Source organism: Plectropomus leopardus, chromosome 20 (genome assembly GCF_026936395.1).
Source record: "Plectropomus leopardus strain MGB_pleo_1.0 chromosome 20, ASM2693639v1, whole genome shotgun sequence".
In the NCBI taxonomy this organism is placed as follows: domain Eukaryota; kingdom Metazoa; phylum Chordata; class Actinopteri; order Perciformes; family Serranidae; genus Plectropomus; species Plectropomus leopardus.
The window spans coordinates 17,488,182-17,514,396 of NC_142195.1; the positions used below are offsets into that span (position 1 = coordinate 17,488,182).

Genomic DNA, 26,215 nt, shown 5'->3' on the forward strand with positions numbered 1-26,215 from the left:
CTTTAAATTGAGGGGGACATGCCTCTTGTGCGGCAATTTCCCCAATCTACGCCAATGTAATTATGCAGGACAAGTGGGGAACTGTCTCTAAAATGACACATTGCTGCTTAATTTCCAAAATATCTGTTTTTGAGTGCTTTAAGTGCCACATGCAAAATGTTAATCATTTCCACTGTATTGCCAAGTCTCAGGATTAGATATTTCAAAATCTGCACAAATAAAACCAAACTACATGCATGACTCAATATCAGCATCAGTAAAAGAGAAAATATAGCTAGTTTTTGTAGTGTAGCTAACTGTATTTACTCAAGTACTCCAGTAAATTTTGGAAACCTGTTTTGTACTTCTCTAGATTTGAGAAGATATAGAAAAATGTACATTCCTCAATGACTCTTTGGCAAGGGTTAAGGTGCTATATCGTGCCGCTTCTACTCAAAGAGCATTTGGAGTATTCCCACCGATGGAGTCTAGACTCTGGTGGTGGAGGTGAGGAGAGGGATGGCTGAAAACGAGGGTGATGGGATGAGGAGCAGGACTGGGTGGTGGATGTGGTGCAGACTGGAGGTGAAAGGGGGTGGAGGAGGGTTGCGTCTGTTTGTCCTAAAATGACAACTGACAGCAGCAGAAAGGAGAACAGTTTTAAATTTAACAGCAACGACATGATTGGCTGAGGAAGATCGTGGCAAAATCGGGTTGGATTAACTTAGAGTGACGCCCATAGTCAGCTGATAGAGTAGAAGCTGGAGGGAGGCTGAGAGATTTCTGAATGAAAAAAAAGGCGTAAAGAAAGTCTTCCTGACTGATTTTACGACAAGCGTCATTTTTGTTTATCAGGGAAAGAAAAGGATTCTAGCTCTTTTAAGCCAACATGTTGTAAGAAATCATGAATGATTGTCATATTTAAAAGCACATTGGTATCATCTGGCATCATTAAAGGGGCCCTAGGCTCAAAAATTTAAAAAAACAACATAGTGCTATGACACCTCTAATGTTTCTATATACTTGACAAAGTGTTTTATAGCACCTTTAAGAGATGGATGACATGCGTCGACACAGGTTTTCCTATGATTACAAGCCGAAGAACTGTTTTTGGGTACTTTAAAGCACCATTTTTCTGTAGAGTTTACAAATTTATTAGTTACTTCACAGATTCAAATTAATAGAAAATAGAAACTAATTAATTAATTAAAACTAAACTAGCAACTAATAAATTATGATACAGCCTATTTTTTAAATAAATTAACCCTTTGAAACCTGAGAAAATTGGCAACAAGCAATTTAACAACAATTTAAAAAAGAAAAAAAGGAAAAAAAACAGCAAGAAATTAGTAAAAAGTCACAAGAAAATTACCACAAAAAAACAGAATTAAATTTTAAAAAATGGAAAACGATAAACAAGGAAATGACCTGGGAAAATGTGAGGAAAAAAATAATAAATAAAAAAAATAAATAAAATATATCTTTTTAATATATTCTTTCTGTAACATAATGTTAAATGTATGATCATGATAATTCTAACTATATATTTTACCCTATTTTTTAAATTCTAATAATTTTCTTTCCCTTTTTCTCAATACAAATTTGTATTTTGCGGGGAAATTTCCTTCAATTTTGGTTCTTGAAGTATATTTTGAATCCAATACTTTGGTACTTTTACTTTTTAAGTAAAATTGTGAATGCAGGACTTTTACTTGTAACTGAACATTTCTACATTTCTCTCTATATTTTTACTTTAAATAAAGTAAAAGATCTATACTTCCTCCATCATCATTTCAGACAAGTATACAAGCCTCAATAACTGCAGTTTATCGACTTTTTTCAGTCTCTTTCCTGCAATCTGGCCAAAACAATGAAGATTTTCCCATTCTCTCTTTCTCTCTCCTTTGCCCGCCGTCTTTAATGCACACACCCCCTCACACACAAACGCCATCTCCACCCTTGACCTCGCAGTGAAAAGTTAGTGCACCCGAGGTTGAACTCTCCCAGATCTGCCTCCACCACAAACGCTGGGAAAGTGGCCTGACATACGTATATGTGTGCGTGTGAGCGTGTGTTTGTGTGTGAGTGTGGCAACACTTGGGGTGTCATGAATAGGAGGGATTTGACCCTCAACCCCTCTGACCTGTCCACACAAACGACCCCTTTAACCCAACTCGGCTATTGTCAGCCATGACTGCCTGCGTTTATTCAGAGAGCCCGCCAAAGGAGGCAAAATTCATTATATACCACTTTGCTTATTATTTTCCACCCACATTTATGTCTTTATTCCTCCCCACATTTCATCGTCCTTCTTTCCATCATCCCCATTGTCTTCCTCCGGCTCCCATCACTACTCTTTTGGCTTTTTTTTCACAGACTCTGTCCTGTCAACCTCAGCTTCTGGTCCTGGATTTTCAATCGAGTTCTGAGCAGATTGAGCAAAATTATTTGCATCTTTATTCACTATGGTTTAGCTATACTAAATTTTCAGATGAAAACTTAATTCAGTGCCTTTACCACATATTTTTGAAAAATTATCATTTTAAAAAAAATAATTTTTCACTTGAAATTAGTGTTTGTATTTTTCCAGGACTGTTCCAATATCTATTTTTCATTCCAAGAAAATCATTTCTCCTGTGACATAAGTGAGATTTATTTGAAGATTTAACTGTGTGCATGTGAGTATGGGACTGATAGATTTAACATTGTTTCTATAATTTAGATTGCTAGGTTAGTGATATTGTGTCTAATCTATCTATATTAGATTATTGGTTCCTGTTATATTAACACACGCATGTCATTTATTAAACATATGGATGCTGCATGTTATAAATCGTTTTTGGCAATGTTCTCCGCAAACTAAGATGATTAAAGCTTGCAGGATGCACCTGTGATGTACTGAGATCATATATTTCTTTATGAGAACCTGTGGCTTTCAAAGAAGTTTCTCAAAATAGGCCCCAGGGACCTCCAGGGGTCACCAAGGAGGTTCAAGGTGGTCCACTGCAGCAAAACCTTAACTGAACTTGTGTGTGCATGAGATGCAAGATCATTCCAGTTATGACTTCACCAGGAGGAGATTATTTCATAAGATAATTTGTTGGGCCTTTACTGACAAATAGCCATGGCTATTCATTTAAGCAGGCTGTGGAAGCTATCTCCAGAGTCCCGCTCCCATCAGTTTCTGGTTGGCATGTTCCTTTACTTTGTAACTGTTGTGACTCAATGTACCTTTTTGAATCATCTTTGCTAATCTGTTTACAACTTTTGAAACTCTTCTTATTGACAAATTATGAGATATATTTCAAATGATGAGACTTTTTCAGCCATGAAGCCCTCCTACCTCTGTCATATGCATCCCACCTGACTCTGTTTACTTCAAACATGCAACCACCAAACCTCATATTCACAAACACAGTTTTAGTTCCCATTAGATCCCATTACCTTTGTTATATTTTAAAAAATCTAATAAAAATACTAAAAAAAATCTCCTGGGTCTGAGTAACATTCTCTTGGATCAAATCCTCCCTCTGCTGGTGAATCTTTGAAACTGCTGCCAGAATAAACAAAAACAACTGAAGTTTATTTCAGACTTTACCTTTATCTAATATCTCTCCTCAGTTTATATTTCATAACAGTAAATGTACCTACCTAATATATGGTGTAAAAACATGTAAACACCTATTATGAAGTCTTTATATTCATAATTCATCTGTTTATTTACAGATTATGCAAAAAAAGTAAGATGAAGAGAGGAGCTGCAGTGGCAAACGTTGACACAAAGTAACGATGCACTATTGCAGCTGTTACTATAAATGCATTTCTTGTGCAAAAACTAAAACTAAAAACTAAACTTATTGACTCATTTACAGTTCAGTGTAACTACCAAACGCCATAGTTACTCTGTCGACATTGCCTGCTCTTCACAGATTTACGATGCTTCATATTTTGGCCAAATCACGCCTTCATCTTTCGGATAACGTTGACAAACTTCTGTTGCGCATAAAGCGGAAGTTGTCATGTAACTCTCACTAACTCCGTTTGGATTTGCTGCTGGAAAAAGCGAGCCAGCTTGTACTTAAAGTAAGGGGGAGGACATTTGGGAAACCCTTCTTTTTTTTTTGGACTGCTGACGCGTCCACCGGCCAGCGTTGCGTGCTGTGTGCTGGAGCACCGTGGCTTCATGTCCTCGCCAGGTTTCACTATGTTTTTTCACTTTCTAGTTTTCGGGGCCTTTGTTTTCAGGGCTGAATGTTACTTTTCGGAAGAAAAGTATCCGGAGGAGTCGAAGATGCAGCCTCCTACGGTGGTTATCGCTATCATAGCCCGGAACACTGCTCACTCCCTGCCGTACTACCTCGGCGCTCTGGAGAGACTCAACTACCCCAAAGATCGCATCTCTGTGTGGTGGGTTTTCCTGCATGCTCCGCCAGGCTGTTTGTAGAGGGCTCTCCTTCTTATCCGAGCTGTTCAAAAGGTCAATGGCATTTAAATGAGTTTGTGAAAGCAGCAGCAGCAGCAGCAGCGTCCTACCCCTCCCCTGTTCCCTGCGAGCCTTTCACTCCTGCTGCCTTTCTCTCCGCAGCATTCATTTCCTACTGAGGGCTGCATGACATTTTATTTTCTGTAGATTTTGTTGTAGCTGATGTGCTTTCTTAGCTTCATTTCCATAAAAGGAATACTTAACACCCATTATTAAAACCCTCAAACTGAACTGTCATCAGGGCTTTAGCAGTGTATTCCTCTGTGGGGTACTCAAGTGTACTTTGTTTGTCTTGAACTGACTCTAATTTAAAATCAAATTTGCTGGTGTATTTAAACTGAATCAAAGGGAAAAGATCAACTGTTACTGGGCTGCCTAAAAGTCTAAAACAGAGCTGTGATAGTCAGATGGCATGATCTATGCGAATAATGATGCAGTAACACAAATATGTGATTGTGTGGTGGCATTTTAGATGGTGTTAACAGCAGTGTGTATGCAGGATTTTGAACCTACAATTTCCACATTAAAAAAGTACCATATTGTGGTCATTTAGATCACAATGTAAATGTCATGATAAAGTACACTTTATAAAAAATCAGTTAAGAAGTAGTTGATGGATGAAAGAAATCAGACAATAGTGTCTGTTTTCAGTCAATCCAACACATTACATACCTGAAAAAAACAAATACCTCATCTAAGTTATGCAAAGATCATATAAAAATGCAGTTTTGCAGTAGATGGATTCTGCTGATTGATTTACATTTAGGCCCAAAATGGCATCCTGTGCCTAAAGATGTTTTGATCACCGTCTTCTTGCTTAAATCTTTGAAACCTGGATGGAGATCAGTTTTCTTGTGCTGCATGTAAACACCCTTCACAAAAAACCTGACCCAATTTGGTAAGAAATGTCTAGCAATTTCCTCAGAACTTTCTGTTGAAACTGTATGAAGGTTAAGAGGTCCAAATATTTCCGGTTTATGATAGGCTGCTCCACTAAATCAAGAGTGTGCTTACAAATGTACAAAAAAAGAAATATGCCACTTGATCACAAAGACTAAACTAGCAATTAGTTGTATATCTTAAAGATTTGTTGGAATTAATATTCCCACATTTGAAACATATCAGTTCTTCAGTGGTTTGTCTGACAACCTGCTCTCTCTGTGCTCCTCAGGGCAGCCACGGATCACAATATAGATAACACCACAGCCATACTGAAGGAGTGGCTCACTGTCATGCAGAAGTTTTACCACTATGTCGAGTGGAGACCAATGGATCAGCCCACGTAAGTATAAATATATGAATGCATTTGTTTACAGCAGGAATCTGGGTAAACAAACATTGTGACGCTGTTGATCGAATCAAACACAGGACATTTCAGCAGGTGCAATGTTTTCACATCTATCTATCTATATAGCTATCGTTCATTTTGTGATACAAGCACCAAATTTGGTACAAATATAGCTTAATGTATTATGAAGAAATCTGGATATGAGGCCACTGCAGACTGGCGTTCTCCTGACCATGGCGGCCATTTTCAAAAATGGCTGCCTGCTGTTACTGGTATAGAGCACTTTAGCCACCCACAAGCTGCTGTGTCTATGTTTTCAACACCACAAATATTAATTCTATACAAATTAAAGTGAAAATATGTTTTATTGCAATGTAAGGACATAATAAATGAAAGAAAATGCAACAAAATGATGAAATTGCCTCTGCACGTTATAGTAATAACTGGATTCAGCTGCAGCAGTGGAGAGTACAGCTGCATACTAACATAGGCCATGTAACAATGCTCAGTAAATGTACTGCCACCGAATGTTGACATCAAGAAAATGTCAGTATTCTACATCATTATCTGTATGTTACTTATGTACTTTAAATAACAAGTGATAATAATAATGATAATAATAAACATCTGCAACTCAGACTTACTCTCTTCATTTAAAAATAAACTCAAATATCTATTATCTATCAATGAAGAACAAAGTGAGAGCTCACAGTTTATATACCCACAAGTGATCTTGGGTCTTCAATACTACGCTTGGAAAAAAATTGAACGGTTGTTATGAGATATTGAGCCATGCCGCCCCATTATATGTGTTACATCAACACACATCTTTAGGACTACACTTCTGTACAATATACATTGTATGTTTGGGTGGAGCAACTATATGGCTGCTGAGGTCAGGATGTGTGGACAGTTAGATTATACCTATGGATTACCAGAACCATCCGGAAACACGGACTATTATAAAGCTGCAGCCAACAATGTAAGAAGACACAAAAAGACTAAATTACAGTGCACAAGTTAAAGGAAGTTATAGGATCGCACTTCACTCAAGTTGTACCTTATGTCATTCCATATGACAAATTAAGGATTGATTGACCTCCTTTTCATACTTTTATACATAGTACAATGAACCTTTGCTCATTCCTTGGAATATTTTGCACAACCACTTCTTAAAACTTCCTCTATTTTCTACTTATGTTTCCTAATTTTTTAATACTTGCTTTTTGTCATTTATCTTGCTATGTTTATGTTATGCATCAATACAATACACCAACCCACCTGAAAACCTGCTTGGCTATCATAAGAAAGCAATTTTTTTAAGATTATTTTTTGCCATTTTTGCCTTTATTGGACAGGACATAATTTAAGCGTAAAAGGGGACATTGCCTTTGTACATGGGGCTCCTGCACCATCCACTGAGCTACTGGGAGCCCAGCAAAAGCTTTTTGTTGATTTTTCTTTTTTAATCTAATAAGGATCACAACCAAAGATTTCTTGAAGTTTCACTCTGTTGATAATACTTAAAATCTATCAACTGGGGTAACTAAATAACTTTTTGTCTGAAAGTTTAACACACCTTTATAGCCTCTAAGTTGTAGTGCACCTCTCCGTTACAGTGGATCCACTGTGTTGCCTGAAGATAAAACTCATCTTTACTTTCAATAATGAGGAATGATGCAGCACGCTTCTGCTTGTCCACACGCGTTACTCTGTGTGGAGATGTGTCTGAGCTAAAGAGGCCGTTAGTGGAAATGATTTGTGCATATCAGTCATAGAGTCTGCTAATCTGCTTACAGTAGTCAAACTCCATAAACTGTCTGTGTAGCTGTATATTAAAGGGGCAGTTCAACCCAAAATTAGAAATAAATATTTTTCCTCTTACCTGTATTGCTGTTTTATCAGTCTTTATCAGTCAGAGTGTTTGAGAAATCAGCCATAGAGATGTCTGCGTTCTCTAAAATATAATGGAACTTGCTGGCACGCTGCTGGTGGCCCTTACACTGCAAAAAAAAAAAAAAAATTTGAAAACTCAACTCCATAAATCCTGATTGAGTTACTTAAGATAATCTACAGACCTTGTTGGGAGCAATTTTATGTAGGAACTATTTTCTGTCCACTGAACTACACCCACAAACTGTATCACCTCACAGAAGGAAGCGTGCGTCTGTGCTTGCTCATCTAGCACCACTGAGCTAGCTGACGTTACAGCTCGACCAAGGAGTATGGCAATAAATGTTGGTGTCGCGAGCACGAACCTCTCATCCGTGAAAAAAGCACAATCCCATCTGTGCGGGGATATGATTGCTTGGTGTAGCTGGGTAGAAGGAAAATAGTTCCTATGTAGTTTCTACAATGAACTGCTCACAACATGGTCTGTGGATTATTTTAGGTAACCAGGTCATGATTTCTGGAAATAGATTATTTTTTTCCCCTTTTTTTGGCACTTTGAGCAGCACAAGCCATCTACTTCCATTATATTCAAGAGGTGGCAGACATTTTTGGAGCTAATAGCTCCAACACTCAGCAGCTCACTCTAAAACAATCTAGACTGATGAATAGCATTACAGGTGAGACAAAAAATATGTCTTATTTATTTTTGGGTGGACTTAACAGTGTGTATAGACATTTACAGAATTAACCATATAAAGAGTCCTTTCAGCCTAATTCAGTAAGTTGTTAGAGAAAATGAGAAAATGGTAAATCAGTACAATAGTATACTATAATGTCCTTATAATGTCTCTCTGTTTTAGGTCGTATGCAGGAGAGATGGGTCCTAAGCACTGGCCCAACAGCAGATATCAGTATGTGATGAAGCTGAAGCAGGCAGCGCTCAACTTCGCCAGGAAACGCTGGGCCGATTACATCCTGGTACATGATGAGATAATATTTCTTTTGACAGCGATGTGAGATTCATATCAGCTCCTTCCTTTGATTTATCTGAGAAGATTTGTTCCCTCTGCGCAGCTGTGTCTTCATCCAAGAAAGACTTTTGGCAACGATTGTTCCAGAGACATGATACCACAGTCACTCTCGTGTTTTTTTCCTCTGTGTCTCTGTTTCAGTATGCTGACACAGACAATATTCTCACCAACCCAGACACACTCAAACTGATGATAGCGGAGAACAAGTCCGTCATCGCTCCCATGCTTGACTCTCAGGGAGCGTACTCCAACTACTGGTGTGGTATCACTCCACAGGTGAGTGTGTCTGACACATGGAGGGCATACAAAAACGACTAGAAAGTAAACAATATCAAGATTTCTTCGACACATGGTTATCTCATTCTTACGACCACCTATTATATTTGTTTTAAACAAACCATACTTTTTTATATATTTCTGTATGTACACTTATTTCATCCTTTCTGTATATTCTAATCCATCTCTTTTTCTCTCAGGGATATTATCGCCGAACAGCAGAGTATTTTCCCACCCGTCACCGTCACAGACTGGGCTGCTTCCCTGTACCCATGGTTCACTCCACCATCCTGCTGGATTTAAGGAAGGAAGGCATGAAGAAACTGGCCTTCTTTCCTCCTCACGATGACTACTCGTGGCCCTACGATGACATCATCGTGTTCGCCTTCTCCTGCCGGGCTGCAGGTCGGTTGATTTTTGTAATCATATCCATTTAAAAACAGGGCGAAAAATAATTGGGTTAACTCAAGCGAAAAAATACAAGTATAAACACACTTAACATAATTTGGAATAATGTATTTTATTCATGTATACATGAATATATTGTTTAATTCATCTTTGTTGCTCCTCAGAGGTACAGATGTATCTGTGTAACAAGGAGCGTTACGGCTACCTGAACGTCCCGGCCAAACCTCACCACACTTTGGAAGATGATCGGCTCAACTTTGTCCACGTCCATCTTGATTCCATGAGTAAGAACAGACTGCATTCATTAATAATATCAATATACAGATACTGAGAAAAATAAAAAAAAGTAATACACAGACAGAAATATATGAAAAGCAAAAAACAGTCCATCGTGTCAGTGCATTTCAGCACAGCATGCTGGTTCGGCTTTGTTCAATTCTGTTATGTCCTTCTCTTTTAACTTGTGTTTCTGCTTTGTCAAACAGTTGATGGTCCTCCAATGTACCCGTCCAGATACGTCCACATGTTCACAAAACAGAGGGACCTCATGGGCTTTGATGAGGTAAGAGACACCCCATTGTTTTTCATCTGGTAGGGAAGTAGCCGTGTTTTAGGGCCACAATCATTTAAGTTAGTCTCGGCATCTATGAAAAAAAACCCAATATCCCCAAACTTCTCAACTTTAAGACTTAACAGACTTGTTCGTAAAAGTGAAAATTAGAAGTCAATAACTAACGTTTCAGTTCTAAACTGCAGTTTACAGAGTTGAATAACCATTTGTTCCCCTCTCCTCAGATATATCTGATCAATCTGCGCCGCCGTCATGACCGTAGAGACCGGATGTTGTTCTCTCTGAATGAGCTGGAGATTGACGTCAAAGTTGTGGACGCTGTGGATGGAAAGTGAGTACACTTATCAGGAATACAGCGAGTTCACTCAACTGGCTTAGATAGGATGTGGCTACATGACAAAATATCTATACCAAATACAAGAGACTGATAATTAACTGTAGAGACTGGAGAGCGGTTACAATCATAACAGAACTGTACTGATACATCAGCTCGTGCTTCACTTTATTTCATGGTCATGGGTTCTCGGAAAATTCTGAATGATGGTAAATGGAAAAAATCCTCTTAAATATGGCCATTCAGTCATCTGTGCAAGGTTAAAACAATTGGTCATTCAGCTTGTTGTTCATTTCTAATTACATTGAGAGAAAAATCTGGATGATGAGTTTGTCTGTTGACATACAATAACATAACTCCTGCATGTGTTTACAGTGCTTTGAACAGCAGTGACATTAAGATCCTTGGCGTCGACCTGCTGCCAGGCTACTATGACCCGTTCTCTGGACGCACCCTGACCAAAGGAGAGGTGGGCTGCTTCCTCAGCCACTATTTCATCTGGAAGGAGGTGAGACGACACACACAACACATGGAAGTCTTTATTAGTATGACTGACAGTGGTTTGCATAGAACAATACAGATTATATAATCAAGAGCAATCAGCTTTCTTTATAGTATTTTCAGTGAACTTAGTATCAAATCTGTTTATAAAATACCAACCTTCCAACCTTGTTTTTTTGGAATTCAATCCCAATTTATAAAATTACAGGGATAAATAAATTATAATAAAATGGAGAATGAAATTAAAACAACCAAACTCCAATTTTGACTTATAGATAACATATTTGCAATTTGGCTAAATAACTACTTACATGTTTTGTAATTTTGTCTTTGGTAATAAATAAAAGAGGAAATAAAAGATCTACATCTATACTCGGTATACAACTTACTCAAGACATTCCCTGTTCATATTTTGACTAGGACCATTTTTGAGTCTCAGCCCTCTCTGTCACTGCCCCATCTTTTGTTGTTCCATCATTGTAGTTTTTAATGACAAAGTCTTGAATGTTTTTTATTTGTATTCCCTAACTGCGTCTTGGTCTTTCTGAAACAGTTTTTCCCTCTTCTCCTCAGATGGTCGACATGCAGATGGACAAGGCGCTGGTGTTTGAAGACGACGTTCGTTTCCAGGCCAACTTCAAACGACGAGTCCTCAAGCTGATGGAGGATGTGGAGCAGGTGGAGCTGGACTGGGACATCATGTAAGACAGACACGTTTTATTGTATTATTGGGTCTTGTTTAGGCATGGATGGGTACGGTTTGGCTAAATCAATACAGTATCCTCAAAAGTATGGTGTGTGTGTGTGTGTGTGTGTGCGTGTGCATGTGCATGCTTGTAAAGGAATAGGAGCAGAGTTCAGAGGAAAGAAACGTAACGCATATCGCTTGTATATTTGTGTGTCAGTGTTTCTGTGATTAAGGTTTGTACAAGACATACAAACAAATGTTTTTAATAGAAATCATACTGAAGTGTTTAGAACGAACTTCAGACACATGATGAAACAATTTGAAAATAGCCATCAACAGGAAGACGGGAAATGTCCCAGCTTATTTCTTGGTGTGTGTGTATTTGTATTTGTTGCCATGACTTTCTGAAAATGGTCGGACACACATGCCGAACAAATGCTGAAAAATAGATGATACTCCAAAAATGATTTCCAACTTGGCAACAAAGAAGAGCAATACCACAGCAGATTTCAGGACTCAGATGTTTTAGACATTGCCTCATTTTTTCTTCACCATTCTTTTTGTTCTTTTTGTCCTCTTCTATGTCATTGTGGCTCGCTGCAGATACTTTGGCAGGAAACAGGTGAATCCTGGGAAGGAGGAACCCGTGGAGTTCATTCGAAACTTGGTAATTGCAGACTATTCGTACTGGACTCTGTCCTACGCCATCTCCTTGCAGGGAGCCCAAAAACTGCTCAACGCTGAGCCACTGTCCAAGATGCTTCCTGTTGATGAATTCCTCCCCATCATGTATGACAAACATCCCAAGTGAGTATGACCACAACACTGCAGAAAATTATTGTGCTTATTCCTTCACATTTGTTTTAATCTTTGATCTTAATCCACATTTATGTGGAATTATAGTTGTTTCAATAATATTCTCATCAAGTGATTTCTTCGATCAGACTGTTTTTCAGCACTCTTCAACTCCCCTCTGTTGCCAGACCTATAAATCTAAAATGGATCTCATTATTTCTAAAAATATTTTTCCCTATAGTCACCTAAACTTGTATACATGCGCCATATATTTAGTCTCATTTTTGTGGAGTTATAGATTAAAGAGCTTTAGTGAATTCTGTGGGTTCTTTGGCATTAAAGGGCATTCTGGGCTGAAATCTTTATTCCTGTCACTTTCAAATGTGGTGCTTGTTGAGCTGAATTAGAAACACCACATCTCAAAGTAGGTCTTTTAATGATGTGCAGGTTTCATAGCAGCATCTCTTTCTTTGAATGGTTGTCCAGATTTTGGGCAATGTGGAATGCCACTTTTTTTTTTAGGTACAGTGTGGTTGCCAGATGTACTTGAACAGCCTGAGGGGATTCAGATGTGTTTGTGGCACACTTGTGCTGAGTGTTTGTAAAATTAACATTCCTCTCAAAGTTTTTAGCCGTGCTGTTGGCATAGCTTGAGGGATGGGAAAGTCAGCAGTTTTGACGGTCGGTCCAACAGTTTGATTTGGACTGAAATGACTCAGTAAAGGATGAGGATCAGGATGGACTGCCATGAAATTTTGTACAGACAGTTGTTGTGTCCAAAGGATGAATTCCAATGACGTCTTTGATAACCAGATTTTTCCTCCAGCAGTACCTCAAGGCTCACATTTTCATTTCAGACTGAAAAGTCATTGCCAGTCATCTTCCTATTCCATAATTGTCATGTGCCTTGTGGACTCACGTCACATGACTTGGACTCTAGTCAGACGCAAGTCACATATTTGATAACTTTAAACTTGGCTTGACAAAATGAAAAATGACAACTTGACTTGGACTATAACACAAATGACTCAGGACTTGACTGGACCTCGACACGTGGACACATACAACCACAAACCAGTAATACTAGTTCTGTGATAAAGTTCATCACACTTATTTGAACAAATAAATACAAATTTTAAAAATCATTTGTGATTTTTGAAAATGTAATATATCACTACTCTGATGTTAAAATGTCCATTGTGACTTGTTTAGGACTTGAAACTCAAAGTTTAAGACTTGGGACTAGACAAGGATCTTGCCTGTCTCCACTTTGGACTGGTGTGCAAAGACCTCAGACATATTTGCGACCTGCAAAACAGTGACTCGGTCCCACCTCTTTCTATACCTAATAGCATTCCATTGAGCATTGGCTGTACTGTTAGTGTATTAAAAACCTTGTATTAATTAACCTCAGACAGGAATCATGGTACACATTACACCAGCTAAACATGAACATGTTAGCATTGTCATAATGACATATTAGCATGCCAACATTTTTCTCAAGCTCCAGAGTGCCTGAGTAGATCCTCACAGAGTTGATTGCAGGTCTGTGGACTCTAGTTTACTTTCTTTTATTCATATTTGCTTCACAGATGGTCCAACCAATGTTGTCTCAAAACAGCAACAACATTTAGGTCCTCCCACCTGTCCACTGCTTCATTGCCCCTCAACTCACATAAGATGGTTGTTTATGTCAATTTGTGATTATTGTTTGTTTGTGATTTATTATAAAGATGTGGTGTTATTAATTGTGTAATTTTCAAAACAGTTTAGTTTTATAGTATATAGAAGGCTGTTTTTATTTATTTATTGGCCCTTACCCTATGGGTCTTACCCTAATCCCCCTGACATTAGGCCCAAGACAAATTACTTTTATCATCAGCCCACAGTTATGATCTAACAGAGTAACTGGGACACATATGGGGCGCTGACTGTAAGAGATGAAATGCACCTTGGGCTGAAGGGCCTGCAAACCAGAAGGCTTGGCAGTGTCTGTGTGCTCCATCATGTGTGGAAAACTGGCTTAAAGCCAACCCACTTTCTCTATTCTCTCTCTCACCTCTGTGAATCTAATTCGATATGCTTGACTGGTCCACTAAGAATGCACAACGACCGCACACCACACATCGGTCCTGCTGTCGCCCTTCATGCTAAGAGTAACTGAACTGTCTTTGAAAATCAGCCTCTGTCTCCATCTCTTTTTAAACCAGTGTATTCCATATAAATGACAAAACATCACGGATACTGGTGAACAAAAAAAAATATGTGCTGCAGTTTCCAACACTGTTATTAGGATTTAAATAAGTCTCAAATTAATCAGGTCTATAATATCTCTTTCACTGTTCTCTCTCTGCAGTGAGGACTACAAGTCCCATTTCCCCAACAGAAACTTACAAGCCTTCAGTACGCACCCTCTTCTGGTCCAGCCGTGTCACTACGCCGGTGATCCCCAGTGGGTGAGCGACACAGAGACGTCGACTCTGTGGGACGATGACAACGTACGCACTGATTGGAGGGGTTCCCACAAGACCCTGAAAGGCTCCACTCCGCCACCCGACATGCTGTCAGCTGCCTACAGGGACGAACTTTAGTGCAGAGCAGACGTAGCCATGGCGAACCTGCGGGTCAAAAGGCCGTGAGGTCAGAGAGACAGAGGCTGAGGAGAGAAAGTGTTCCCAGACTTTATTTCAGTCCACTCTGTGTCACACCGCTGACATGCTCAGTGTTGTTTAAACTGAACATTTCAAAGCATGTCAGCAAGTGTATGGCACAAGAGGATTTTTGGGAGGGAAACAATATAAGGGACAGTGCTAATTGTGGTTGTTTGTAAAGTAATGTAAAACTACAGGAGTTTTAATATTTGTACAGATCCACTCTTTAGATTTTTTTTTACCGTTTTCAAATATTTTTAAACATTTTTAATATTTTGAGAGTTTATACAGTTTGTATGGCTGATTTTTGTTTGAATGTATGATTTTGATGGCTGCGTGCTTGTCTTCATTGTATGTTTACAATGCTTAATACACAGCTATCAAAAGAACACAAAGAGGCGGCTTTACAAGGACTTATGTCATCTGTTGATCGCTGACAGAGGCTCCAGCAGCAGTAGCAGCAGCAGCAGCACTGTTTCGCAACTCCTGTCAAGTCTGGACAATATTCTGACATTTATTGCTATATTTTGTCCTTGATGGATTGTCAGTCTAACCTTTTCTCTATATGTCCACACCCTCCATCAGGACTGTTATTAGATGCAATTATATTTTAAAGGGTAACTATTTTCTAATGTTTTTGTATCTAGGTGACTACTGGAGACAGTCATTTTTAAAACTTGTCCAGTATTCTGTGAGAGCGCAGCACACGGCAGTAGTGAAACATGCTGCAATGTATCCACTCAGGGCATTTGTGCACCATCAATTTACGTCCAGTAAAAGGCTCATATTGTTATTCTAAGTGCCTGACAACATTTTGGAATTAGTTCCTATGGAGATAAACCTTCTTGTTAAAGAGTAAGATTATTTTTGTTAAACCAGAACAGCCCTTAAATCACTATTATCAAAGCCACGAGACTCTATTTAAATAAACAGCAATTTTAGGCTGTATAGAGGCAGCATATTTTCACATCTAACGGGATGAATTAAGAGTTTATTTCAACCAAACCAGAGTCGCTGAATATTGAAACAGTGGAAAGACAAACCAAGAACGTTTTTATGAGTTTCATTTTTTTCTGTCGACTTTAAATATTAGTTTTTTAACCGTGACAATATAACTAGGAGTCTGATGGGTTTGGTGATGGCAATTTTCTGTTTCTTGTTCAAAAAGGATCTTACTCTTTAACAAAAAAGTGTATCGCTGTAGTGATCCTTTACATTATGCTGGCAGACATTGTAGTTGTTGCCAGGCAATATGAATCTGTAAGTGGCGCAGACACTTTTAGTGGACGTGAATTGACGGTGCACAGTTGCCTGCGAATGTAACACTACAGCCGGTTTTTTTCGCTGCCGGCTGCAGCGCTCTCACCGCACACTGAAACAGTTGTAACTGTTTTTGGCTTCATTACTCATTCAGACACAATAACACGGGAAAATAGGGACCTGGTTGAAAAAGACCAAGTTGTACCCTTTTACACAAATCTAGACAGGCTGTAATTCATATTTCCATTGGCTTCTCTAACACTTTGAACCTGATGTACCTCATGGTTTCTAGGGACTTTATATTGCTGTTCCACTGGCACCAGATAATATTCAGGAAGTGTTTTGGTAGTGAAACTAACACAAAGATTTCTTGCATCTGAACAATTTAAGCTTTCTATTTTTTTTACATATCACATATCAAATCTTTAATAGATTAACTGAAATAACATTGACTCATCAGACTACAGTCTCCTCTATGGCTTGGCTTTAATATTTCTTACATTTTACATTTAAGCACATAAGTTGGAATATTTATTTAGGGCTCCCAATACTACCACCTCCAGGTCATCTTTTCCACTTTAGCCTTTTAATTTAATGTTTAGAGAAAATTCTAACTGTATTCATATAGACTCTGACATTATAAAAATAATTTATTCAGCTTTAGAGAAAACCACAAATTGTTTACACAGCAACTAAGGCATATCTGACATTACTTGAAAGTATCTTTAAAAAAGCCGTTAACATTATGAAAGACTTAATGTTTTATATTCTTTCAGTTTAATCAACAGTAACCACAAACAAAATGCCTTTATGTGGCTTCAGGCTGTTCAATTTGACATTTTTTTATTTTTGGCAATATAATAATGCATGATTATTTGACAAGTCAGTGGACACATTTCATGCTTTATCATGTATGTTAATTACTTTAGAAGTGTGTCTTTGAAGTAAACAAATAATTTGGGAAATATTTGCACAAAATCAGTGCAGCATGTCCATATTTGTTGGCAGTGTAAGTCTTAGAGGGTAACTTTGTGTTCAATTTTCATCCAGTTAGAAAAATGACCCCGCATGTGTAGCAAAACTCAGTAAAAGTCATATTAAAACACAGACCTGTAATAACCTTTCTGTAGCATCACTGGGATCCTCATATCTTGGAATGTTTGTCAGCATTGGATTGCGATGCAAGTGACTGATGTTGCAAGTCTGACGTCCCTCATGGGTTTAAATTACGATGATCAAGTTAAAGTCGCATTTGTCTGTCTTCATAAGCATTTATGATGGTCTGATTTCATGTATTCATTTTTGTTATTCTGAGTGTTGTTTTTCCTTCATATGTATTAATTTATTTATCATGTATTTCTTGATGCAGTTGATGCATGAGTCACATGACGTGATGTAAAGTAAGAAATCAAAGTGCAATGGCTTTTCTGCCAAAAGCCTCGTCTTTTCTGTCGTTGATCATTTGTATACAGAAGCTATGAAACAGGATGTTTAGGACAACTGTGTAGCAGAATTTTCAAATGCTACATGACAGATTTTGCTATACACTAAATTGATTTAATTGTGGTTATGCATTTTTTTTTACTGTTAATAAACCAAATTTTCTGTGGACAGAGAGCAATCTAAGTATATGGTGGTTTGAAAAAAAAAAGTAATACCAGATGCATTGGCAAAAAATCACCACAAGAGGGTGTAACACAATTTTACCAAGCATGCTACTAATCCCTGGATTTTATGAGTCAAGGTAAACACAGCTGTAGATTTCCATATTTAACAACTTTTTGTAAGTATTTAATTTTGAAAAATTAAATTGAAACAAAACAAGAGGTGACAGCTCTTGCATAGTTATTGTTTAATTCATAATAGTGACAATCAGTATAATCCTTATTCCACTTAATGTAGCTAGAAAGTCAATTTCAGCTAGTGAATTTTACAAAATATTTTAGTTCATGGCAAAATGTAAAAATTAAGGGGTCTAAAAGTAAATGCAAATGTGGTATGTTACTGTTATATGTCACCATAACTATATACTGTAACTTTATTATTGATCTGTCAGTGGAATCAGAGTTGCAGATTTGTCTGTTCTCTTACCATTGAAAAGGTGTAAACAAGTCAAACCAAATCCTGTATATCTACCCTTATTCATACAACAGCTGTCTGCACATGCAATAATATATCTGCTTTACATGACCTTATTTCCCTCTTGGAAATGTAGCCAAAGATAAGTCCCAAAATGCAACCTGTGTAGACATAATCATGCTGTTTGTATAAGGACACTCGCAAAGGCATGTGTATGTAGAGGTGTGTCTCTCAGTGCATGTGTGCAGATAATAACTAGTTCAGAAACCTGTTTATTCAACCACGTGAGTCTGTTTCAGACATACAGCAGAACACACAGCTATAGATAAAACAGGGACTGGCTGCTGCTCCCAGATTAAGACCCTCCCCTGCTCAAGGCTGTATGAACTGGAGCAAACCTCCTTTCACAGGAGGGAGCCTAAACTCGGGACCTTATTGGCTGCTGGCCTGGAGGTGGGGATCCATGAGGTCAACTTGGCAGGCGGAGCAATTTCTATAGTTTAGGGCTACAGAGCATAAGGTTTCATAATGTTAAGTTAGTTTAGTAGGGTTTTTTCTTGCTTTAAAACATTTCTCTTTGTTATTTCTCCATTGTAAATTTATCATGACTATGAATCCAATGCCTCACACACAGAAATGCTTCATACGTGTAGTCCTATACAAATCTGATGTGCTACTTCTGCTTGGTTTGATCTGACTGTGAGGGCTCTTAACAGCAGCTGCTATCCTGACATACTTCCAGCATGCACAACAACACACCGTTTAAATAAATGAAAATGAATATAACACACAAGAAAACAACTGCTTCTGCATTTCTCCTTTGACCACGTTTTTGTGCTGAACGCTTTTGTAAATGTTTTCAGTTCTTCTCTCATGTATTTGTAACCTGAAAGTAATTCTAGATCTATGAGTACATGCATAGAACTATAATATGCTTTGCACGCTTGCATACCTTATGAAATAGTACCTCAAGCATCTGTCTGCTTTTGACCTGATTGACTGAAGACAGGCAGATGGGGATTCTGTTAGAAGGCTACAAATGAGCCCTTAGAACTGGAGATACATCAAGGAATTATTTTGTAAATGCTCGTTAATCGAATGTATTGATAAACACCAGAGACAAAGGCTTTTCAGGATGTGATGTGCTCCTAACTGGGCCTGAATCTGCAAACAACAACTCAACTGCTTACGTGGACGTGACCACGCCACTGAGCCCTGCTTACCTGAGAGTTACACAGCCTGTGGCTTCAAGCTTAAGTCTGAATCGGAAGCTTCCCCCAAAGATGCTGCACCAAGCACAACTGAGACACGCTACTACACATCTTATTCCTGAAATATGCCAGCACAAAGGTAGAGCTGAGAGACCATGAAGCAGCCAGACCAGGTTTTTTCCAATGACACGCCCTTGTAGAGGTTAGTGATGAAGCAACCTCCTGGTCCCAACCATGAAATAAATTAAAAGCTATCAGTAGAGATGTCAAAGGTGCAGGATCACTGCCATGGTCTTGGATTTGCTGTGGGCATCAGCTGATTCAAGGCACTGCTATCCAAGTCAGACTTTGCTTATGGCCTCTAGTGCCCCCACTTTAACTGGCAGTATTAATTTTGTGGAGATTTTGCTTTATTGGCCTCAGAGGAATGAACTGGAGCAGGTTAGGGTGGAGTGAATGTGTCACCCTATCTTAATTAGGGAGACAGGAAGAAATCCAGTGCCAGGTGGTTTGCTTCTAATCAACATGTGTTACAAGTCTGAATTGATTCAGTGTAGTACAGTAAGCTGCAGTTTGTGTTCCTTCAGAGTTGAAAGGGCCAGCCAGACAGAGGGCATTACCGAATGCATAACGAAAGTTTATTAAAGACATCAGTTTTAATCAGAAAAACAAGCAAGGACCACGGTGAAAGGAAGACGGAGAAGACTGTTAAGAGAACATAAAAGATAGTTCTGTGGAAGACTCTTTACAACCTGTGGTGTATGACACACCTACTAATGCTGTCATGGTTTGTACCTTAGGATAATTAAAATCTGCTGGTAGGTTATGAACCTATTTATTTTTGGTTAAAATGTTCTGAATTGTCCACAATTAGAAGGAATCGAAACTGAATCCGTCCCATGTCGGTAGGGGCTAGTGGTAATGCATAGTCCTGACACCTGACCTTTTCAGGTGATATTTATCTGTAAAACAACCATAGTGCTGCAAGTTTTAGCTCCATAGGTCATGCACATTCACCTTCTTGCTGACCACTTCTCAATGCATGCAGCCTATATATATATATATATATATATATATATATATATATGTAGGGTCTGATTAATTAGCAAACTGAAAATGTTCTCTGAGAAGTGTAGGGATTTGAAATTCTGAGTTGCTTCAGCACTTGATTTGCAGCGTCCTTATTTGACTCATCATTTTTCTGGGTTGGTGCCAAATTGCACGCTCTATGGTCCATAAGATACACGCGCGGGTATTCATCGTTTGACCGCTTGGGTGACATTCTTGAGAAACTGAGAGGAGGGGTCTAGACAGGAACTACAACTGCGGTCCTACACCTATTATCTCACAGCTATTGCCCTGCTGCACTTTCATACGCTGTCGGTCTCTTTTAAACAAGTACTCGGCCATTTTTCGCGACTTCAGTTCCCTCTCTCTGCAAACCGTTGTGTTTTTAGATTTTGCATCGAGTGAATTTTCCGGGACAGACCGTAGCAGGCGGTACTGAGTGTAAGTGTGCATGCCGGAACCTTAAAGTTACTGTATGAAAATCAACGTTATTCTGTGTTTAATGCTTGTTGGTGTGAGAGATCGCATGCAGCGTTCAGCGTTTTGCCACGTTACCCCTTGCAGCTGTTTATGCTGTTGTTGTTATTTCTGGACGTGGCTTTAAGATGTAGTGCATGCAGCCTGTTCAGCAAGCTTGTTCCGTTTCTTACGTTCATGAGCTAATTTGTTTGTTTTTTTTTTTTGCTTATTATCAAGTGCAATGAACTTACGCCGACTGTGACCACCATGTCATTAAAAACGCAGTGTGCCGTTATTTTAATGCTGTACGCAGCCAGTGTCAAGTTTGTTGCGATTTTTTACCACTAAAGTTGTATGAGGTTGCATAAGAACAGCGTGCGTGTTAAAGTCCATAGTTACTCGTCAGCCTACCACACACATGTTACCCTTAACTAAACCTGTCAGCCTTCTCTTGATTTCCAGTTCATACATGACCTGACTGGTTTACTGCAGTCAGGTCTGGAGCTTTGAGTGCAGTTAATCTGTCAGTCTAAAGTCTTTCTGTTGTCTTTGCTTTTTGTTGGGGTGCAGTTCATATGAATAATGTTTGATGTAACATCAGGGTAGCTGGATCACTAGAAGTACATTTTCTGTGTTGGTTTTGTTAGCAAGATGGCCTGCTTTGAACCCTCTAAAACTGTGATTTTACCATCATGATCAAACAATACTGTCATTCATTGACCATGTTAAACTCACTTCTTAGTCGTTTTCCCTGTGATAATACAACTCTGAACCTTGATCTCACTAGAGGAATTTGGTTTTTAGTGCTCAGATTGCAGCCAGCTGCAGAACTGCAACCTGGAGGATCGAAATCTAAAACAGTAATCAAAAAGAAATTAACTCAAACTACCTGTTTTACCACACTTTTTAAAGATCCAGTGTGTACGATGTAGGGGGGTCTAATGACAGAAATTAAATATATAATCTTTACAACTTTGTTTTTATTTGTGTATAATCACCTGAAACTAAGAATAGTGTGTGTTTTAGTTACCTTAGATGAGCTGTTTACATATGGAGCAGGTCCTCGTCTATGGAGTTTGCCATGATGCTCGACTGCAGCCAAAAACAGACAAAACAAACACTAGCTTCATGTTGGGTATTGTAGTTTACCTGCATGTTTAGCTCATTACTAGATGTCATTAAATCCTGCACACTAGACTTTAACCTTCCACTATGTTGTATAAAATAATGCACAATTCAGTGTAATGGCACACAAGCTTTGGATTTGAATAATCACTTTAGATAAGATGTATGGTGTGCCGATTGTAAAGTTGTGCACTCTAAAAGAAACAGCAGCATTTCTCCATGTTTAACTTTAAAACATGATTAAAAATAGGTGTGAATTTTTCAAATTCACTTCTTAATCACATTTAGAGCAATATTTGCAAACTTTGTCAGATTTATTCTTTCGTGAAAAAATATGTTCAAGATAATATCACTGTAAAATAAAAACATTTTGAATTAAATCTAAATGTTATATGTTAAATCTAAATGTTAAATATTAAATCTAAATGTTAAATATTAAATCTAAATGTGATATGTTAAATATTAAATCAAAATGTTAAATATTAAATCAAAATGTTAAATCCTAAATCTTTATGTCACGATTGTAAATATTTAGCTAATATGCAAATTCACACTGCTGCTGCGTCATGTTGCTGTGTAGTTAAGAAAAAAGTTTCAAATAAATTTGAAAACAGGCTGCATTATTCATGCCTTTACTCTGACCTCGATTATTATGCACATTTAGACCGCACAATTAAATCACATCATCATCATTTAAATTTTATTTTTCAATAAAAATAAAGAAAAAGACGTTGTTTCCGCTGATTTGGTGAATCATATTGTTATCGTAATATCTGTTGAAATTACACCCAATATAATTATTTATTTATTTTTTGCATATCATGCAGCTCTATACACAATGCAACCCCTACATGTTTTTGCATCATCACTCTGTCCATTCGTGTCCTCTGACTGTCCACAGGGGCCATGGCCTTCCTTGGGAGCACGGTTCGGCGGGTGGTGTCGGCAGTGCGGCCTCCTCTCTCTCCCTTGTGCCGGACAAGCGCTCGGTCCTACAGCTCAGAGCCCACCACGGAAAAAAGTGTCCCTTATGAAAAGACACTTAAACAAAATGAAGGAACCTCGTCTGGACCCACTAAACCTTTACCCAGGTTAGCTTAGTGGATGGATAGTGTTTATTTATGTGCTGTAAAAGTAAATTTGATCTCTGATAGTTTTTGCAAATTAAGACCAGCTTCTGTTTGTTTCTTGACATCGTGATGAAGTGATTTAGGCTGAAGAATATGTTCATAGCTAAGTGAGTTGAGGATTTGTGCAGTGGATCAGTACACAGTTGTGATTACTGACCAGTTGATGGAGGAATAAAGGTCATGATGACCTCTGCATGGCCTGAACAGATTGTAGGTGCTCTGTGGTTCACTCTGTGCAAAAAAGTAAGAAGAAAGAAGTAATCCCTCTCAATTTTGTTGTATTTTTCTGCCCTCTTTTTTTTTGCTCAATTTTATCGGTTTTTTATTTGTTTTTGTTTTTTAATTACACTGTGTCCATGATTTTCTAGCTCCTTCATGGATGAGTGCTGCTTATGGTCAGGCATCTTGTCACTTTCTTTCATATACAGTTCTGATCACACGGGCATGCTGTGCCCAGAATTTCCAAAAACTTTAGAGGTATTTGTAGACTTTGTTAATACCAGTATTGATATATCGGCCAATATTATTTTATAAATTTGCAATTATGCAATGCAGTGATTCCTTAGATGTTGTTATCAAATACTTGTGACAAAGATCTGTGATGGAGGTAAGATATTTTACAGCTGAAAATAAACACAAAGACATCAGTGCACTGAAACAGCAAACTTTATCAGGAATTTGATCATTTTAAATTACTCTACTTTTTTTTTTTGCATCATGTTCTGTTAAAAACAAACTTTTTATAACATGCATATTGGACAACCTGTAAGCCGATACTGATATTTCTGTGATGGGCCAATATTGTCTGAAAAAAATTGGCTGAACAGTATATAAGTCGGGCTCTAGCCTGTATGCTAAGCTAAGCTCATTGCCTGCGGGCTTTATCTTCATATTTAACGGACAGAAATGAATGTGGTATTGATATGCTTATCTTACTTTTGACAACAAGGTGAATGTGTCTTCCCTAAAATGTTAAACTGTTCCTTTTAGTACCCAAAGGCAGCTTTCATTTTTGACTTTAGTGAAATGTGTTGTTGTGTTGTCATGTTCTCAGCTCACCTGTTGTTAACTGCTACCTGCCTCAGGTCAGCAGATGTGGTGGTGATCGGAGGAGGCAGTCTGGGCTGTCAGACCATCTACCACTTGGCTAAAATGGGGCTGACCAACGCAGTTCTGCTGGAGAGGGACAGACTGACTGCTGGCACCACCTGGCACACTGCAGGTAACGGAGCGTATAGAATATGGAAAGGTGTGAGGAGCACTTCTGAGTCACTGTTACTGTTTAAACCATTCACCCTTACTCTTTTCTTATCTACCCACGTTATCTTTTTTTTTTTTTTTTGCTCTATCTCCTGTACTTCATGTCTAGTCTAAGGTCTCTGCAGATAAAGTGCTCACCGCACTGTGCATGCATTTCTGTCTAAGAACTTCTAAATCTGCTATCTGTGTATCTGTTTGTTAGGCCTGCTGTGGCAGCTCCGTCCCAGTGATGTCGAGGTAGAGCTCTTGGCCCACACCAGGAATGTGATCAGCAAAGACCTGGAAGAGGAGACAGGCCTCCACACAGGCTGGATCCAGAATGGAGGACTCTTCATTGCCTCCAACAAGCAGAGGCTGGATGAGTACAAGCGCCTCATGTCGGTAAGAACTGAGATTGCTTGATTTTTGGCCACTGTGAGAAAAAATATCATTGCACTGATAAACAGTTAAAGGCTTATTAATGGATACAATTATGGCTGTCAGTGTTAAAGAATTAGTTGTGGTGCTGTTAAAGTTCGTATAGAACGTGTTGTTTTTTTTAACTGGTCAATTACTGTCCATCCCGGCCAACATTCCCGTCTTAAAGAGGCTGTACCGGGCTGAGTTTTTAAAGCTGCAGTGATGATACTGGATCGTTTAAAATTAAAGACTTAAGGAATCCAGTGGTACCAACCATGTCAACCCATTTCTCTGGGAGGGGGGTAAAAATGCTCCAAAGTAAGGCTAAATTTTGACAAGGTAAAACAGCACGGCCATTTCACGGGGGTTCCTTGAGCACCTTAAGATATCTGAACAGAGGTTTTACATATTCAGGACCTGCATGAACCAGAGAAAGCAGCTAAACTGAAACTCCTGAAAAGTGCAAATGCTGTTATTTGTTTCCCCAAACAAGACAAACTGGTTCCGTTATCTTGTCAATATGGACTGAAAAACTCTTTTGAAATGCAAAATAATGGAATTGTAAACATGCATTAAAAAAAACATTTTAGATTAATCGGGATTAACTTTGAAATGCAGGGATTGGTGGCAATTTAAAAACTGAATAATTTGATAGCCCAGTTACAATATTTATCTACTGCAAGGTAAGGCTGCTTCTTAAGATTATTTTCATTATTAGTTGTCTTGTCAGTAAAATGTAGGAAAATAGTAAAAAATGCATTTTCTAATAATCTCCCACTGCCCAAGGTGACATCCTCAAATTGTATGTTTTATTTGACAATCTAGTCTTTATTATCACGTGTGACAAAGAAAAGCTTCACATTCTGACATTTAAAAAGTATAAAAACCAGCACATTTGACATTTTTTGCTAAAAAGAAAAAAAAAGACTAAAATGATTGCATGATAATTAATTTATTTTTGACAAGTTGATTAGTCGAATAATAGTTGCCGCTTTAGTGTTTGGCTGGATTTCATTGTAAGTAGTTCTAATGTTTGTAATGTGACAAACATTAGAGCAAGCTTATCAAAACTTTCCCCAAATTAATAGTCATATTGGGAACAAAAATATATATTCTCATAGAAATATGTGTTATGTTTTTTTATTTTTTGCAAATTTAAGTCATTTAATCAGTTTAAACATTGTTTATGATATGGACTGATTTTATTTCTTGTTGCAGTGTGTGGACTTATGTCTATGGCATCAAACTCAAGACTCAAGTTGTTTCTCAGCAATGTAGTTATTAGAAATAGTCTATAAAACAAACATTTATATCGAGAAGCACAAT

At 38.2% G+C, this 26,215-nt stretch overlaps 2 protein-coding genes and 1 long non-coding RNA gene across 3 annotated transcripts in view; 2 read left to right on the forward strand and 1 right to left on the reverse strand.

Moving 5' to 3' along the window:
• Window positions 1-615: 615 nt before the first annotated feature.
• Window positions 616-17,775, forward strand: cercam (cerebral endothelial cell adhesion molecule). Its single transcript, XM_042508866.2, has 12 exons — window positions 616-4,386; window positions 5,634-5,744; window positions 8,504-8,621; window positions 8,816-8,950; window positions 9,151-9,355; window positions 9,523-9,642; window positions 9,844-9,920; window positions 10,154-10,260; window positions 10,639-10,771; window positions 11,338-11,465; window positions 12,056-12,259; window positions 14,604-17,775. Exons 1-12 carry the CDS (start codon window positions 4,163-4,165, stop codon window positions 14,836-14,838), a joined length of 1,797 nt encoding a protein of 598 aa, XP_042364800.1. The 5' UTR covers window positions 616-4,162; the 3' UTR covers window positions 14,839-17,775.
• Window positions 10,789-22,066, reverse strand: LOC148186204 (uncharacterized). The gene is made up of 3 exons (XR_015775095.1): window positions 22,006-22,066; window positions 14,642-14,865; window positions 10,789-11,453 (listed from the first exon to the last, which is right to left on the reverse strand). It is a non-coding gene; the product is annotated as an uncharacterized LOC148186204 (long non-coding RNA).
• The window catches only part of sardh (sarcosine dehydrogenase), a 49,721-nt gene continuing 44,251 nt past the window's right edge, over window positions 20,746-26,215 (forward strand). Inside the window, exons 1-4 of the mRNA XM_042508865.2 lie at window positions 20,746-20,957; window positions 23,002-23,191; window positions 24,316-24,452; window positions 24,693-24,871. Coding sequence (XP_042364799.1) covers window positions 23,007-23,191; window positions 24,316-24,452; window positions 24,693-24,871 — 501 coding nt within the window. The 5' untranslated portion in view covers window positions 20,746-20,957; window positions 23,002-23,006. The remainder of the gene's footprint in view (window positions 20,958-23,001; window positions 23,192-24,315; window positions 24,453-24,692; window positions 24,872-26,215) is intronic.

Coding starts and splice junctions, on each gene's coding strand:
- cercam (XM_042508866.2), top strand. CDS start 4,163: ATGTCCTCGCCAGGTTTCACTATGTTTTTTCACTTTCTAGTTTTCGGG. Junction 5,745..8,503: donor AGACCAATGGATCAGCCCAC/GTAAGTATAAAT, acceptor TCTCTGTTTTAG/GTCGTATGCAGGAGAGATGG. Junction 12,260..14,603: donor ATGTATGACAAACATCCCAA/GTGAGTATGACC, acceptor CTCTCTCTGCAG/TGAGGACTACAAGTCCCATT.